The sequence below is a fragment of the Lepidochelys kempii genome, chromosome 8 (assembly GCF_965140285.1).
Source record: "Lepidochelys kempii isolate rLepKem1 chromosome 8, rLepKem1.hap1, whole genome shotgun sequence".
In the NCBI taxonomy this organism is placed as follows: Eukaryota; Metazoa; Chordata; order Testudines; family Cheloniidae; genus Lepidochelys; species Lepidochelys kempii.
The window spans coordinates 43,987,852-44,006,141 of record NC_136387.1 but is presented as its reverse complement, the minus strand read 5'-3'; the positions used below and the strand labels follow the sequence as shown (position 1 = coordinate 44,006,141).

General features: G+C 44.1%; 1 protein-coding gene across 7 annotated transcripts in view; it reads left to right on the top strand.

Annotated features, from left to right (window-relative positions):
• MTA1 (metastasis associated 1) overlaps positions 1 to 18,290 on the top strand; it is a 145,600-nt gene that overhangs the window by 20,748 nt on the left and 106,562 nt on the right. For 4 of the 7 annotated variants that reach the window (XM_073356262.1, XM_073356261.1, XM_073356265.1 and 1 more), the window contains exon 2: positions 15,393 to 15,460. In XM_073356262.1, the coding sequence (XP_073212363.1) occupies positions 15,393 to 15,460 (68 nt within the window). Of the gene's footprint in view, positions 1 to 15,392; positions 15,461 to 15,587; positions 17,236 to 18,290 lie in introns of those variants that run through there. The other 3 variants (XM_073356260.2, XM_073356259.2, XM_073356263.2) reach the window with 1 other exon arrangement.

Genomic DNA, 18,290 nt, shown 5'->3' with positions numbered 1-18,290 from the left:
TACCCCAAATTTTTATCAAAGATGGTCTTTGGGGTGAAAAGTCAATCAATCCATCAGCCTGCCTTATTCTTCAATGCCTTATTCCCAGAGAAGAGCAGGCTGTGGTACTTATATCGGTATATAAGCATCTGTAATTGTTACTTTTCCGCAGAGTAATACAGTTTATCTCAGCAGTTAACACAATTTCTCTCCCAAAAGATTTCAGTTATTGGGCAGACTGCATTATATAGACCAGAAATTTATTTATATTAGACAGACAGAATTCCAGAGTCTTGTGTGCTTAACTGAAACACTCATCCTTCTGTGGTCTCCAGACTGCAATGTTCCAGCCCAAACTATTCTATGTAGACTCATCACTCAGTATCTGAGTACCTTCCACTAGTGCATTAAGTGACCTGATAACAGCTGTCACGTGGTATTTGTTCTTTCATCCTCCCTCAGGGGGAAAGGTGTGGGCAGTGGAGTGGTTTTTGTTTTACTTTTTTTTAATATATGCACACACATGCTGTCCTCCATTTGCTGCTCTGTTTACCCATACTGTAGAAAGCTACATTGTGCCTGAGGAGGGAAGTTATCAATCAGTCTTCATCAGTCATTAGGTGCTCTCTTAGGTAACTTAAGACCAGGTCATTGAACATCTTGAAGACTGAATCCTTGAACTCTGACACAGAATTCTGCGAGAAGCCAGTGTAGAGAGTGGAGGACAGGTTTGATGTGTGTGAATCTGAGGAACTGTTGCAGATTGAGGTGTCTTTAGAGGAGGCTGTGACGTTGCACTCCATACGTTTTATGAAAATATGCTTATGAATGTGAATATAATGTAACTGGAATATGCTTTATGCAAAAGATCTCTTATAAGGTATCATAACAAATGTTATAACCTACTGAATATATTCCTCCTCTTTGTATGTATGTATGATTCTTGTCTGAAGCTAGAAATATGAAGTATAACTCTGAGGTCCAATTGTAATTATGCAAAGTGTGGGCCATTAATGGTGGCTTAGAATCTTGATGGCTTCCATTGACTAGGACAATTGATTGTGCAAGCCTTCCTGTGTACCTGTGGGCCAGCCCATGGATAATGAAGAATGAGATCTCACAGGACATGTGACCATTTCACATGATACTGGAATCCATCTTAAATCTGGTACTTTTCCATTTAGAAGGGGGGGTGGGAACCCAGAGAGACACAAAATTCCTGCCTTGTGCCAAAGCAGGGGGTTGGACTAGATGACCTCGTGAAGTCCCTTCCAACCTTTTTTTTTTTGGGGGGGGGGGGGGAAGATAGCTCAGTGATTTGAGCATTGGTCTGCTAAACCCAGGGTTGTGAGTTCAGTCCTTGAGGGGGGCCATTTAGGGATCTGGGACCAAAAAAAAATTGGGCATTGGTTCTGCTTTGAGCAGGGAGTTGGAATAGATGATCTCCTGAGGTCCCTTCCAACTCTGATATTCTATGATTCTATAAAAGGGAATGGAACAGAACAAAGGAAAGCCAGTGATGAGAGAGCCCCTGTTTTCCACCTAAGATGTCTGCTGGAACTAACAAGGACTGTACCAGGGGAAAGGGGGGGAAAGGAGTCCAGGAGAGCTGGCTGTATTTCAAAGAATCCCTATTGAGGTTACAGGGATAAACCATCCCAATGTGTCGAAAGAATAGTAAATATGGCAGGCGACCAGCTTGGCTTAACAGTGAAATCCTTGCGGATCTTAAACATAAAAAAGAAGCTTACAAGAAGTGGAAGATTGGACAAATGACCAGGGAAGAGTATACAAATGCTGCTCGGGCATGTAGGAATGAAATCAGGAGGGCCAAATCGCACCTGGAGCTGCAGCTAGCAAGAGATGTTAAGAGTAACAAGAAGGGTTTCTTCAGGTATGTTGGCAACAAGAAGAAAGCCAAGGAAAGTGTGGGCCCCTTACTGAATAAGGGAGGCAACCTAATGACAGAGGATGTAGAAAAAGCTAATGTACTCAATGCTTTTTTTCCCTCTGTCTTCACGATCAAGGTCAGCTCCCCGACTGCTGCGCTGGGCAACACAGCATGGGGAGGAGGTGGCCAGCCCTCTGTGAAGAAAGAAGTGGTTCGGGACTATTTAGAAAAGCTGGACGTGCACAAATCCATGGGGCCGGATGCGTTGCATTTGAGAGTGCTAAAGGAGTTGGCGGCTGTGATTGCAGAGCCATTGGCCATTATCTTTGAAAACTCATGGCGATCGGGGGAAGTCCCGGATGACTGGAAAAAGGCTAATGTAGTGCCAATCTTTAAAAAAGGGAAGAAGGAGGATCCTGAGAACTAGGGGCCAGTCAGTCTCACCTCCGTCCCCGGAAAAATCATGGAGCAGGTCCTCAAGGAATCCATCCTGAAGCACTTACACGAGAGGAAAGTGGTCGGGAACAGTCAGCATGGATTCACCAAGGGAAGGCCATGCCTGACTAATCTAATTGCCTTCTATGATTACTGGCTCTGTGGATGAAGGGAAAGCAGTGGATGTATTGTTTCTTGACTTTAACAAAGCTTTTGACACTGTCTCTCACAGTATTCTTGTCAGTAAGTTAAAGAAGTATGGGCTGGATGAATGCACTACAAGGTGTGTAGAAAGTTGGCTAGATTGTCGGGCTCAACGGGTAGTGATCAATGGCTCCATATCTAGTTGGCAGCCGGTATCAAGTGGAGTGCCCCAAGGGTCGGTCCTGGGGCCGGTTTTGTTCAATATCTTCATAAATGATCTGGAGGATGGTGTGGATTGCACTCTCAGCAAATTTACCGATGATACTAAGCTAGGAGGAGTGGTAGATACAGTGGCAGGTAGGGATAGGATACAGAGGGACCTAGACAAATTGGAGGATTGAGCCAAAAGAAATCTGATGAACTTCAATAAGGATAAGTGCAGGGTCCTGCACTTAGGACGGAAGAATCCAATGCACCACTACAGACTAGGGACCGAAGGGCTAGGCAGCAGTTCTGTGGAAAAGGACCTAGGGGTGACAGTGGACGAGAAGCTGGATATGAGTCAACGGTGTGCCCTTGTTGCCAAGAAGGCCAATGGCCTTTTTGGGATGTATAGGGGCATAGCCAGCAGATCGAGGGACGTGATCGTTCCCCTCTATTCAACATTGGTGAGGCCTCATCTGGAGTACTGTGTCCAGTTTTGGGCCCCACACCACAAGAAGGATGTGGATAAATTGGAGAGAGTCCAGCGAAGGGCAACAAAAATGATTAGGGGTCTGGAACACATGACTTATGAGGAGAGGCTGAGGGAACTGGGATTATTTAGTCTGCAGAAGAAAAGAATGAGGGGGATTTGATAGCTGCTTTTAACTACCTGAGAGGTGGATCCAAAGAGGATGGTTCTAGACTATTCTCAGTGGTAGAAGATGACAGGACAAGGAGTAATGGTCTCAAGTTGCAGTGGGGGAGGTTTAGGTTGGATATTAGGAAAAACTTTTTCACTAGGAGGGTGGTGAAACACTGGAATGTGTTTCCGAGGGAGGTGGTAGAATCTCCTTCCTTAGAAGTTTTTAAGGTCAGGCTTGACAAAGCCTTGGCTGGGATGATTTAATTGGGGATTGGTCCTGCTTTGAGCAGGGGGTTGGACTAGATGACCTCTTGAGGTCCCTTCCAACCCTGATATTCTATGATTCTTTGAAAGGATTGGGCCCAGACTGGGAAGGAGTCTAGTCTGTGAAAGAAGCTTATTGGAACATCTCTGAGGGTGAGATTTTACCTGTAATCACTTTCTTAATGTATTAGGTTTAGACTTGTGTTATTTTGCTTGGTGACTTACTTTGTTCTATCTGTTATCACTTGAAACCACTTAAATCCTTATACTTAATAACATCACTTTTGTTTATTAATTAGCCCAGAATAAGTGATTAATACCTCGGTCAGCAAACAGCTGTGCATATCTCTATCAGTGTTATAGAGGGTGGACAATCTGAGTTTACCCTGTATAAGCTTTATACAGAGTAAGATGGATTTATTTGGGGTTTGGATCCCATCGGGAACTGGGTGTCTGGGTGCTGGAATTAGGTGACCTTCTGAGCCGTTTTTGGTTAAAGTCTGCACTTTGGGTGTGTGTGGTAGGGGGCTTATTCCTTCACCCACTTACTTCCCTGGTCCTTCTCTCATGAACAGAGAGCAACAATACCCGAAGTCCAAAGGTGCAAACAATTCAAAGTTTATTGGGGTGAACTTCGAGCAAGCGTGATTCCAGTTTCCTTCTTTAGTGTCCCCCTTCCCAGCTCTGACACCACAGAGGCTTACCTGTGTCCCTGTTCCCATTTCCCCCTTTAGTTAAACATGGTTCCCATTTCCCCCACCCACTTCCTGATTGACTGCAGACCATATAGTAAAAGTTGAGTTCTGCTTAGCTATACCTTAACCAATCATTTTACTGAAATTTAACTAACCAATCCAAACATATTGTAACATGATTATTTAACCAATTATATCCCACCACCTTAAGTAGCTTACACCCAGCAAAATTAATTGTACAGCAGACAGAAACAATCACAGAACCAGACAGAGGTTATACAGACAAACAATAACAAAGTGGGAACTATAATTACAAAACAATACAGAAGTGAGGATTTCACATCCCAGCTATTGATAAGTGAGTTCTTGCCAGACAGGATGCTATCAAACTAAGTTTCCTTTTATGTTTTCTAGGCACTTCCCTTTCTCTGGAGGCGATAGGCACTATCAGGACAGGATTGTGTTCCTAACAGTCCAGTAGCACCATGTTTCAATGTGACTAGTTTGGAATGTGAGGATGTGACCGGTCGCTTCCCAGCTTATGGCTGCCTCTGTTGCTTAGCCTAAGAACAGGGCCTCAGACTGTCACAGTAAGAGAAGGCCCTTACACCGGCAGACAGTGGTTTTGATTCTTTCTTTTATACCTCTATAATTAGCCAAGTGATAAGAATACACCTAAATTCTTAGAGCATAGGCCTTTACAGACAGTCCTGAATATCTATATCCTAACAGTGTGGACCAGACCTGGATCTGTGTTGCAGCAGGCTAGCATGTCTGGCTCAACAAGGCAGGGTTCTGGAGTCCCAAGCTGGCAGGGAAAACGGGTTCAGAGGTAACTTCAGCATGTCAGGTGACAGTCCCAAGGGGGTCTCTGTGACCGAATTCATCACAGAGGTTTTGGAACAAATGGATAAACTAAACAGTAATAAGTCACCAAGACCAGATGATGTTCACCCAAGAGTTCTGAAGGCACTCAAATGTAAAATTGCAGAACTACTAACTGTAGTTTGTAACCTATTATTTAAATCAGCTTCTGTACCAAATAACTGGAGGATAGCTAATGTGACACCAATTTTTAAAAAGGGCTCTGGAGGTGATCCTGGCAGTTACAGGCCAATAAGCCTGAGTTCCGTACCGGGCAAACTGGTTGAAACTATAGTAAAAAAACAAATTTGTCAGACAGATAGATGAACATAATTTGTTGGGGAAGAGTCAACATGTTTTTTTAAAGGGAAATCATGCCTCACCAGTCTACTAGAATTCTCTGAGGGGGTCAACAAGCATGTGGACAAGGGGGATCCAGTGGATATAGTGTACTTAGATTTTCAGAAAGGCTTTGACAAGGTCCCTCACCAAAGGCCCTTAAGCAAAGTAAGCTGTCATTGGATGAAGAGGGAAGGTCCTCTCGTGGATTGGTAACTGGTTAGAAGATAGGAAACAAAGGGTAGGAATAAATGGTAAGTTTTCAGAATGGAGAGCGGTAAATAGTGGTGTCCCCCAGGGGTCTGTACTGGGACCAGTCCTATTCAACATATTCATAAATGATCTGGAAAAAGGGGTAAACAGTGAGGCGACAAAATTTGCAGATGATACAAAACTACTTAAGATAGTTAAGTCTCAAGCAGACTGCAAAGAGCTACAAAAGGATTTCACAAAACTAGGCGACTGGGCAACAAAATGGCAGATGAAATTCAATGTTGATGAATGCAAAGTAATGCACATTGAAAAACATAATCCCAGCTATACATATAAAATGATGGGATCCTTTTTAAACTCAGGTGCCCTGATTAGCCAGCCTGCCCTAACTGATTCTAGCAACTCCTTAATTGGCTCCAGGTGTCCTAATTAGCCTGCCTGCCTGAATTTGTTCCAGCAAGTTCCTTCTTGTTCTGGAACTGCCCCTGTTACCTTGCCCAGGGAAAATGGACCTGCTTAATCTGGGACTTCTAACACTCTCCTGTAGCTATCTGGCCTGACCCTGTCACGGCTCAAAATATTTAATAATGGACTCTTCAATCCAGGAGAGACTGATATAACATGCTCCCATGGCTGGAAGTTGAAGCCAGACAAAATTCAGACTGGAAAGAAGGTGTACCTATTTAACCGTGAGAGTATTATCCACTGGAAAAATTTACCAAGGGTCGTGGTGGATTCTCCATCTCTGGCCATTTTAAAATCCTGATTGGCTGCCTTCTAAAAAATCTGCTCTAGGAGTTATTGTGGGGCAGTTCCCTGGCTTGTGTTGTACAGGAGGTCAGACTAGAAGGGGCTGAGAAACAAGCTCTGTACTAGTGCTTCGTCCCCTCAATCCCCCTTTGTCAGACCAACTGATATTTTCCCAACTGTATCAGAACCTTTAGGCTCCCCATGTTCCATTGTCCATTTGTGAGCTTTAGCCCCTAGCTACAGATACAGTTTTCTGAAAATGATGACAGTTGGGCAGGTGGTGGTAAGGAAATATTGCACCCCTTTGTGCAAATTTTGGTGAGGAAACCTACAATAGTTTTAGTAATCCTATAGCATTAAAGTTGTGGGAGATGAGTTATTGATGTGACCAGTTTAGTTTAGTTTTCAAACTTTTCTTTTTCTTTGTCAACCCCCTTTTCCTCCCAGTGTTCTGGAAGATGCATATAATTGATGGATAATGTGGAAAAGGAACTTTGTTTCCTAATCTCTCTCAATTCCTGAGAGAGGCTATGGGAACTAATCACATTATGTATGGGTAGTTTCTGATTCACCAGTGAGGGTAACTCATCTTTACAAGAGTCCCCCACCCTCTAAAGCACCATTTTAAGAGAGAACTCACTGAATTTTATGATGAGTTCACTGAAGTGTCTCTTTGTCAGAATATTTGTACTCTAGTTGGAATCTTAAGAGCTATTGAGAGAATGCGAATGCTGTTCCACCCTCTGCTCTTTGGACTTTTTTTTACTTGATTTGTAGCGCACATTCTAATAATTAATAAAAAAAAAGGCTAAAATAATATAAATATTTCCAACTAGCTTCAGTAATGTGAACTGGATAACAATTATCTTCACCTATTTAACCTGTGGTGGGCTGCTTAATGTGTGTGAGGCTGATTTGAAACATGTATGGTGAGTGTTCGGTGTGTATATAAATTAAAGTTGAAGTATAAGACCTATTGGCAAATAAAAGCTTTATGGTATCACTAATGTTTTGGTGCAATGGTTTAAACATACCCCCAGTGAGTATTTCATTGCAGAGAGTTTGCTACTGTTGATGCTTGGTGGCTGTCCACCACCTACCTTTCTGTAGCCACTCAAAAGGTCACACCTACCTATCTATAGTCTGTTAGTGTGGGTGATGCTGAGATTTGGTTACAGATACTTATAATGGACTTGTAAATTGTGCTGTACTGTTCACTTCAAATCTAGTTTGTTGGGGTTAAAAAAGAAACAAACTAGAAATCCTGCATCTGGTATATTTGCCACCATAAATTGTAAGTGGCTGCTTTACGCTAGCTTTTGACAAGCCTATAATCTCTAATGATAAAACTGTTTTATTTACCCATGCCAGATTTTGTAATAAGATCTTGTATTAGATGCACATTATTAAAATTTTTCAATTAAGGTTGTCATTTTATTTTACATTCTATTGTTTGAGAAATAGTATGCAAAATGTAATTGAAGGTTTGTAATACCTACTTATACAGGGGTGGAGTTAAGGTTGTGTGTTCAGATGAAAACTTTGACGTTTATTTACTTTTGGGTTCTCAGATTTTCAATCTTACAGTTCATGAATGTAATTTCTTTGCACTTAGACCCAAATCCTCAGCCTCAAACTGAAAGTCTAACGTGTACCATATTAATTCTCTAAAGCCCTTTTAATCCAGAGAATTAAAGGTTTGTCAGTTTACAGCCCAGGGAGGAGATGATGCTGAGTGGCCTGAAGGTGTCCACTACGAAGGGAAAAGTGATGATGGCGTGGAAGAGGTGAACCTCTCCATGACCCTTGGGCATATGCAGCGACAGCAGATCAAGGAGCTGTGCGCTAGCTACGCGCCAACATTCTCAGCCACCCCAGGACTGACTGAACAGGCATACCACTCCATTGACGCAGGTAATGCTCGCCCAATTAGAGCCCAACCTTACCGGGTGTCTCCTCAAGCTAAAACTGCTATAGAATGGGAGATCCAGGATATGCTACAGATGGGTGTAATCCGCCCCTCTGGCAGTGCATGGGCATCTCCAGTGGTTCTAGTTCCCAAACCAGATGGGGTGATACGTTTTTGTGTGGACTGCTGTAAGCTAAATGCTGTAACTCACCCAAACAACTATCCAATGCCACGCACAGATGAACTATTAGAGAAACTGGGACGGGCCCAGTTCATCTCTACCTTGGACTTAACCAAGGGGTACTGGCAGGTACCGCTAGATGAATCCGCCAAGGAAAGGTCAGCCTTCACCACACATGTCGGGCTGTATGAATTTAATGCGCTTTTGGGCTGCGGAACGCATCCACCACCTTCCAAAAACTTATAGATGGTCTCCTAGCGGGATTGGGAGAATATGCGGTTGCCTACCTTGACGATGTGGCCATATTTTTGGATTCCTGGGCAGAACACCTGGAACATCTACAAAAAGTCTTCGAGCGCATAAGAGAGGCAGGACTAACTGTTAAGGCTAAGAAATGTCAAATAGGCCTAAACAGAGTGACTTATCTTGGACACCAGGTGGGTGAAGGAATTATCAGCCCCCTACAGGCCAAAGTGGATGCTATCCAAAAGTGGCCTGTCCCAAAGTCAAAGAAACAGGTCCAATCCTTCTTAGGCTTGGCCGGATATTACAGGCGATTTGTACTGCAATACAGCCAAATCGCCGCCCCACTGACAGACCTAACCAAAAAGAAACAGCCAAATGCCATTCAGTGGACCGAAGAGTGTCAGAAGGCCTTTAACCAGCTTAAAGCGACACTCATGTCTGACCCTGTGCTGAGGGCCCCAGACTTTGACAAACCATTCCTAGTAACCACAGGTGCGTCCGAGCGTGGTGTGGGAGCAGTTTTAATGCAGGAAGGACCGGATCAAGAATTCCATCCTGTCATGTTTCTTAGCAAGAAGCTGTCTGAGAGGGAAAGCAACTGGTCAATCAGTGAAAAGGAATGTTACACCATTGTTTACACTCTGGAAAAGCTACACCCATATGTTTGGGGACGGCGTTTCCACCTGCAAATTGACCATGCTGCGCTACAGTGGCTTCATATCGCCAAGGGAAATAACAAAAAACTTCTTCAGTGGCGTTTAGCTCTCCAAGATTTTGATTTCGACATACAACACATTTCAGGAGCTTCTAACAAAGTGGCCGATGCATTCTCCTGTGAAAGTTTCCCAGAATCAACTGGTTAAAATCGATGTGGAAAATATTGTTAGTCTTTATACAGTTAGTAGTATATTTAGAGGTGCATGTCATAGAATCATAGAATCATAGAATATCAGGGTTGGAAGGGACCCCAGAAGGTCATCTAGTCCAACCCCCTGCTTGAAGCAGGACCAATTCCCAGTTAAATCATCCCAGCCAGGGCTTTGTCAAGCCTGACCTTAAAAACCTCTAAGGAAGGAGATTCTACCACCTCCCTAGGTAACGCATTCCAGTGTTTCACCACTCTCTTAGTGAAAAAGTTTTTCCTAATATCCAATCTAAACCTCCCCCACTGCAACTTGAGACCATTACTCCTCGTTCTGTCATCTGCTACCATTGAGAACAGCCTAGAGCCATCCTCTTTGGAACCCCCTTTCAGGTAGTTGAAAGCAGCTATCAAATCCCCCCTCATTCTTCTCTTCTGCAGGCTAAACAATCCCAGCTCCCTCAGCCTCTCCTCATAACTCATGTGTTCCAGTCCCCTAATCATTTTTGTTGCCCTTAGCTGGACTCTCTCCAATTTATCCACATCCTTCTTGAAGTGTGGGGCCCAAAACTGGACACAGTACTCCAGATGAGGCCTCACCAATGTTGAATAGAGGGGAATGATCACGTCCCTCGATCTGCTCGCTATGCCCCTACTTATACATCCCAAAATGCCATTGGCCTTCTTGGCAACAAGGGCACACTGCTGACTCATATCCAGCTTCTCGTCCACTGTCACCCCTAGGTCCTTTTCCGCAGAACTGCTGCCTAGCCATTCGGTCCCTAGTCTGTAGCTGTGCATTGGGTTCTTCCGTCCTAAGTGCAGGACCCTGCACTTATCCTTATTGAACCTCATCAGATTTCTTTTGGCCCAATCCTCCAATTTGTCTAGGTCTTTCTGTATCCTATCCCTCCCCTCCAGCGTATCTACCACTCCTCCCAGTTTAGTATCATCCGCAAATTTGCTGAGAGTGCAATCCACACCATCCTCCAGATCATTTATGAAGATATTGAACAAAACCGGCCCCAGGACCGACCCTTGGGGTACTCCACTTGATACCGGCTGCCAACTAGATATGGAGCCATTGATCACTACCCGTTGAGCCCGACAATCTAGCCAGCTTTCTACCCACCTTGTAGTGCATTCATCCAGCCCATTCTTCCTTAACTTGCTGACAAGAATACTGTGGGAGACGGTGTCAAAAGCTTTGCTAAAGTCAAGAAACAATACATCCACTGCTTTCCCTTCATCCACAGAACCAGTAATCTCATCATAAAAGGCGATTAGATTAGTCAGGCATGACCTTCCCTTGGTGAATCCATGCTGGCTGTTCCTGATCACTTTCCTCTCATGCAAGTGCTTCAGGATTGATTCTTTGAGGACCTGCTCCATGATTTTTCCAGGGACTGAAGTGAGGCTGACTGGCCTGTAGTTCCCAGGATCCTCCTTCTTCCCTTTTTTAAAGATTGGCACTACATTAGCCTTTTTCCAGTCATCCGGGACTTCCCCGGTTCGCCACGAGTTTTCAAAGATAATGGCCAATGGCTCTTATCTTATCAATGTGTCTTATTAACTGTTTTTTCCTGGAGCTCCAGGAAGAAATTACAGCCAGTGTTCCACCCTGTCTGTGATTTGGGGGGTCGTGTCATAAATATAAAGGGGAGGGTAACCACCTTTTTGTATACAGTGCTATAAAATTCCTCCTGGCAGAGGCAAAACCCTTTCACCTGTAAAGGGTTAAGAAGCTAAGATAATATCGCTTGCACCTGACCCAAAATGACCAATAAGGGAACAAAATACTTTCAAATCTGGAGGGCTGGGGGAACAAAGGGTTCACATCACATCTGTCTGTGTGATGCTTTTGCTGGGAACAGATCAGGAATGCAGCCTTCCAACTTCTGTAAAGTTAGTAAGTAATCTAGCTAGAAAATGCGTTAGATTGTGTTCTGTTTTTTTGGCTTCTGAAATTTGCTGTTCTGGAGGGAATATGTATTTCTGTTTTGTGTCTTTTTGTAACTTAAGGTTTTGCATAGAGGGATTCTCTATGTCTTGAATCTGATTACCCTGTAAAGTATTTACCATCCTGATTTTACAGAGCTGATTCTTTTACCTTTTCTTTAAATAAAATTATTCTTTTAAGAACCTGATTGCTTTTTCATTGTTCTTAAGATCCAAGGGTTTGGGTCTGTGTTCACCTGTACTAATTGGTGAGGATATTATTATCAAGCCTTCCCCAGGAAAGGGGGTATAGGGCTTGGGGGGATATTTTGGGGGAAGATGTCTCCAAGTGGGCTCTTTCCCTGTTCTTTGTTTAAATCGCTTGTTGGTGGCAGCGTACCAGGTTTTTAACCTAAGCTGGTTCCCAAGGCAAGAAAAAAATCTGTGCCTTGGGGAAGTTTTAACCTAAGCTGGTAAGAATAAGCTTCAGGAGTCTTTCATGCAGGTCCCCACATCTGTACCCTAGAGTTCAGAGTGGGGAAGGAACCTTGACACATGATTTGAGTATTTTAGTAACTCAGCCAGAGATTAGGGGTTTAGGAGTGGATGAGGTTCTGTGGCCTGCAATGTGCAGGAGGTCAGACTAGATGATCACGATGGTCCGTTCTGACTTTCAAGTCTGAATCTATGAGAGCTGTGTGGCAGATACACACTCAGGTACATCGCCCACCACCACTCAGTGCATGCCCCCTCATAAGAAAATTCACTAGTTCTGCTGTGGGGGTGGTTTCCTCTAATTTAGTTATTGTTCCATTAATTCTTAATGTTTGTAAAGTGCTAAATATTGTTACTCCTTCAGACTGCCTGTTCTAGAATTTGTCACAGTGATTTTAACCCTTCGCTCCTACTTCATGTAATGTACCGGGCTGGTGTTTTCTTGTGATTAAAAAATGACACTTTGGGGTTCAGATAATACAGATAAGATTCAAACATTGGATCCTTTTCCAAACCAAATACAAATTCCAGACCTTTGAGGTTTGTCCATTGCTAACTCTTTAAATTTTGCATCTATTCAGAGTTTAAGAGGAAGTGGCTGTTGCAGAGTTAGGAAGAGGGTTCAGTCCTTGGTCCTTCATGCCAAGATAATGGTAGCCAACCTAAGGAGCTGGAGATACTCTTTCTGATTTCATGGAGTGCTGTTAGTGTAGTGTCCTTACACTTTATGATTTTTAATCATTTATGCAACACGAAGTATGTGTGTGTTGTGATAGTTGAGCCTTCCCACGCAACATTGTAACTCTTGTCATCACATAAATGCAACTCTGCATTGTCAAGGTGTCCTGCCCACATTTTGTATCTCTGTAACTTTACGTGAAAGATTAGACCCTGTTTTTTTATTCTTAGTACTCTGGTGCATGCTTGCTGACTTCATTGGGGATGCACTGGTACACCGACTACAGAATACCACACTCTTGTCTAGCTGTTGAGAGGGGGTCCAGTCAACTCTGATTTATTAGCTCTGCACTCCCTACTGTTCTCCAGCACCTGTTGGTTGACAAGTGAATTGTTGCACTTATCAGTGCTCCATTTGCTCAGTTACACAACTTGCAGACCTGTGGACTCCAACATGCAGTGCCCTAAAAAGGCTATATAATCAGCGGTTGAGTATCATTACTATGGGCAGTTAGACAGGAATGTTGTGGGACCAGGGTTCAGTTCAGTGAAGCCTGAGCATACTCTCCTATTCTTTTCTACCCTTGCTCCCATTGAATTCAGCCTGGATTACTCTTGCAGCAGGGAATTTCATCATATCATGGGTGTCTCACTCCAGAGGCAGAGAACCTCTGTTCTGTTCCTGTCCCCTTGAACAAGAGGGAAAAGAGAAGAATCTCTGGTATTACAGACCATTTTTATGAGAATTTAATATGGGGGCCAAAGTCGGGCTTATAATTGAAAACACTTCTCACCTCTAACTATGAAAGTGCCTTTGCCTCAACAAACATATAACCATGGCAGGTCCTGCCAGTGTGCTCAGGGCTGAGTAAGACATGATTCCTGCCCTGAGGGGTTGTTGAGTTTAAAATCTAAATACAAGTGAGACACAACTTCCTTTTGTATCGCCCCCCCATCTTCAATTTAGTAGATTATGATATCAAGAGCTACTTTAGTTGGACCTGGACAAGAAATCCATTAATGTTCAATAGACAGGGGGCCAGTATCACAGGATGGCTGGCCTTTTAAGGGGAGTTTGGCCCAACCCCATCTCTGACTAATCACTGTCTCCCACAGAGGCTAGGGATCGTAATAGGTGGAAGATTACCTAGTCCTCATAAAAATGAGCAAGAGCTCAGTTGCTAAGGAAAAATGCAGGGAGGTAGTCTCTAGGTGGAGGAAAAGAACCCAATTTATAGGAGACTCTCTAAGGCAGAGGGCCTGAGTAGTGTAATCCTGTGGGGAGCAGACTCTGAAGGAGAAGGGAGCAGACAGTCTCACCTTGAGTCCAAGGCAGACAGCTTGTGGAGTGTAATGCTGTAGGAATTAGATAGGTCCGTGAGGAGACCAAGTCAGGGAAAAGAGCATGACTGAGATGAACATGTGCTGTGTGGTTTTATTTTGAAGAAATAAAATCAACACCCTGAAAAAATGGGGACTAGAATCCTAAAGCTGGTGAGTGTTCTTTGGTGTGTGGGCTGATGAGAGAGCTCACTGTCTTACAGGCCCTTAAAGTATATCTAAACTTAAAGTAGGAGCATATAACAATTAAGTATATTTGATTGTATCCCATTCCCCCATCTTTTATATATTTTGTCTTAAATTACAAGGTCTTCGAGACAGTCCGTGTCTTGAACTCTCTAAATGTACAGTGTCGAGAAGTTTTGCCTCAGGGACAGATCACTGGACTGGGACAAAGGAGACCTGTGCTCTGTTCCCAGCTCTGCCACTGGCCCACTGTCTGACCTTGGTCAGGTCACGGTCTCATTCCGTGCCTCAGTTTCCCTATCTGTAAAATGGAGATAATACTAACCTCCTTTAATCAGTGATTTGAATCTACTGAGGAAAAGTGCTTTATAAGAGCTGGATATTATTACTCGATCTCAGAGTTAGGCGTTCCCATGCCGCCCTCCCATGGGGGATTAATATTAAGTCATATGCATGGTGATAGCACTTTTACTGACCTGGCTTACATTTATGGGGTTTACAGAAGAAACAAATTTTGGTGAGAGATTAGGAAGGGAGAGGGTGTCTGTGGATAAAGAGGCAGTTTCAGACATAGAAATAAAGGTAAATAAGAATCAGATAAAGAGAACAAGAGAGAAATGAGGCATTATTCATAGGTGGAGCAAATGGGAGAGAAGATGAGACAGGCTGGGGGACAGAATTAAACCAAGTCTTGAAGACAAGGACAAGAAGCTAGAACTTGATATGGAAGGAGAGAGGAGGCAAGTAAAGGGACTTGTAGGTGGGGACATGGTCTATCACAGGGAGATATCTTAAACATTGCTTTCTGAATGCACAGGTGGCAAGAGAATTTCTTATGTAACTTACCCCATTTTGAGGGTGGGATTTTACAGCCTTCAAATGTCATCATTGCTGGTTTCTTATATTAAATGTTATGTGAAGTTAGACTGGATTATGATTATGCATCTCTTCACATCCTGTATAATCTTCAGTTACTGGATTTAGATGGGTCACTGGAATTGTGCTTGCTGCTAAAATGAAAGTAGTGCAGTGTCATTTTGTCATTTGGGGTTTTTTAAGCAATGCCATTTCAAGTGTTTATACTTTGAAGCAAAACATACTTCTTAACTTTTGTTTTCCTTCTGTATTTTTTCAGATTATGTCTACTTTGAAAATTCTTCAAGTAACCCTTACTTGATACGAAGAATAGAAGAACTCAATAAGGTAATGCAGTGCTAATGTTTTTTCCCAGGTGTCTGAAACTGTTGACTGTATTTTCTGATGTTGTTTGATTTGAAAATAACTTAATCTACTTTTACCTCCCTTTTTATCCGTTTGAAATAATTTGCAGTATTTTTTTTAAGCTGCTAGCAACTACAAAATATTATACCACCTGATCATTGCCTGGAGTATCTGGGGGCAGTCACTCATTCAAGAAGTGCTTCGTCATGTGCTGTCTGCAAAGGCCAGAGAACACCAACTAAAAGTTATCCTGATGGTGACCCTACCCTCCCACCTTGGCCTATCAGACAAGGTTTAGTCTGCAGTTCTTAAACTCTTGGTGCTGTGATTGTTTGATCCGAAGATGAAATATTAGTTGGCCTGGAGAGAGGATGAAGAGCCTTATGGTTTGAACTCCCTAGGAGCCTCTCTTATGAGGAAGAAGTAGACCAGATCCTCAAGTCAACCAGCTGAAATCTTTCTCTTCTCATGGTCCCTGGAGCTGGTGTATTGTTTTAGTGTTCTTAGTCCTCAGAACACTCTTCTTGCTTGGAGATGAAAAAGTAGCATGATAGGCACTGCCATTCCAGTAGAACAAATGAAAGGTTGTAAGGGGGCCGGGGAAAGGAATCTGAATCCTTTGGTACTGAGGATGAATTTCAGCACAGAGATCCTATTCTGAAGCCCTCGACTGCTGTCCCTACTATACAGTGTCATTTTAGATTTAACTCCGAGTAAAGTCTCCTGTGGAGGAAGTTTGTGTCCCCTCCATGGTGGACACAGTGATAACCTCCTCAGTATGTGCTAAATGTGGTTATCAAAGGCCTTGTCTACACTGTCAAATTTCTGCGCAGTAAAGCAGCTTTCTGCATTGTAACTCCCGAGGTGTACGCACCGCCGAGCCACTTAGAGCACAGAAACTGTACAGTTGCAGCGCTGTAAAAAACCACCCTGATGAGAGACGTAGAGCTTTCTGCGCTGGGGCTACAGTGTTGCGGTGCCAGTGTAGACACCCTGATTGATTACAGCGCTGCAATTGGCCTCTGGGAGGTGTCCCACAATGCCTCTTCTTGCCTCTCTGGTCATCAGTTTGAACTCTACTGCCCTGCTCTCAGGTGACCAACTGTGAGCCCCACGCCTTAAATTCCTTGGGAATTTTGAAAGTCCCCTTCCTGTTTGCTTGGTGATGCATGCAGTGGTCTCAGCATATCTTTCCCGATGATCATGCCTGCTCCACGCACCAGGCTTGGAGCAAAGCTGAGCTGCTATACCTCATCAGCATTTGGGGAGAGGAGCCTGTCCAGTCGCAGCTGCTCTCCAACCCCAGCCACGCTCCAGCCATGGGAATTATGACACCTATGGACAGATTTCACAATGTATGACAGAAAGGGACCATGACTGGGACACACTGCAGTGCAGGGTCAAAGTGAAGGAGCTGCGGAAGGACTACCATGAGGCGCGGGAGGCAAATCACCACTCCAGTGCTGCACCCATGAGCTGCCAGTTCTACAAAGAGCTTGATGCGATACTCTGTGACCCCCACCTCCGCTCCGAAGGCCACTATGGATGCTTTGGTGGCTTGTGTGCTAGTCGAGAGTGGACTGAGCCAGGAGAAGGAAATTTGGATGAAGATGTGGAGCAGGAGGGGGACCCAGAGGCAGGGAGAAACTCTGAGGTCAGATATGCATGCAGTCAGAAGCTCTTCTCTACCCCAGGGGAGGCTAGCCAGTCACAGCGGTCAGAGCTTGGTGAAGCGCAAACAGGAGAGGAGGCCCCTGGTAAGTTGCTTTGATTTTTAGGAATCGCTGAAGCAAGGAGTGGGGAAGGAGGGTTGCAGAAAGCAGGCTTGTCTGTATGATGCATGTACCACCACATGCCTAGTCTGAGCAGCGGAACAGGGTATTGATTGACTTCCTCACTTCACGGGAATCTGCCTCAAATCTCCATGAAACTCTCATGGAGATAGTAGCAATCCACTGCCGCAGGTTCTTTGGCAGAGCTGCTTTGTTTCTTGCCCCATTAAAGTTAACTTTCCCACACCATTCTGCTGTCATAGAATCATAGAATATCAGGGTTGGAAGGGACCTCAGGAAGTCATCTAGTCCAACCCCCTGCTCAAAGCAGGACCAATCTCCAACTAAATCATCCCAGCCAGGGCTTTGTCAAGCCTGACCTTAAAATTCCTAAGGAAGGAGATTCCACCACCTCCCTAGGTAACGCATTCCAGTGTTTCACCACCCTCCTAGTGAAAAAGTTTTTCCTAATATCCAACCTCAACCTCCCCCACTGTCACGGGAGGGTGCAGAGTGGGGGACCATTGCTGCACAAAGGAAAGCCACATAAGGGCCAGGGTGGAAGCCGTAGTCTTGGAGAAGACCCTCCCTTGATGCCCTGCTCACACTCAGCAGCAAGATTTCCTCCATAATGATCACAGCCTGTGGAAAATGTGGGGCAGTAATGATTATAAGGCCCCCCATACAGTGCTCGCTCTCCCTAAGAGCCACATGCCCAGTGTACAGCAGGGTCCTGGAATACTGATTTGCCCCTGCGGTTACTCACCATTTTGGGGGTCTTGTGGCTCATGTATGCTTGCCTGGGGTGAGCCAGTTAGTGACAGGTATGTGAATAGTGGCTGTGTTTTAAATCACTGAATCAGTGGTCTGTGTGTTGCAAACAATACTCCTGTAAAATGCTGCATTTTTGGCTTCACAGATATGACCTTAGGAGCCCAGCCTCCCTCCTTGTTGTTGCCGGCTGAATGGCTGTGCAGAATTAGAAAGTGGCCACGAAGAACTAAAGAGGACTTTCTGCGTGATGTCATGATACACTCCGT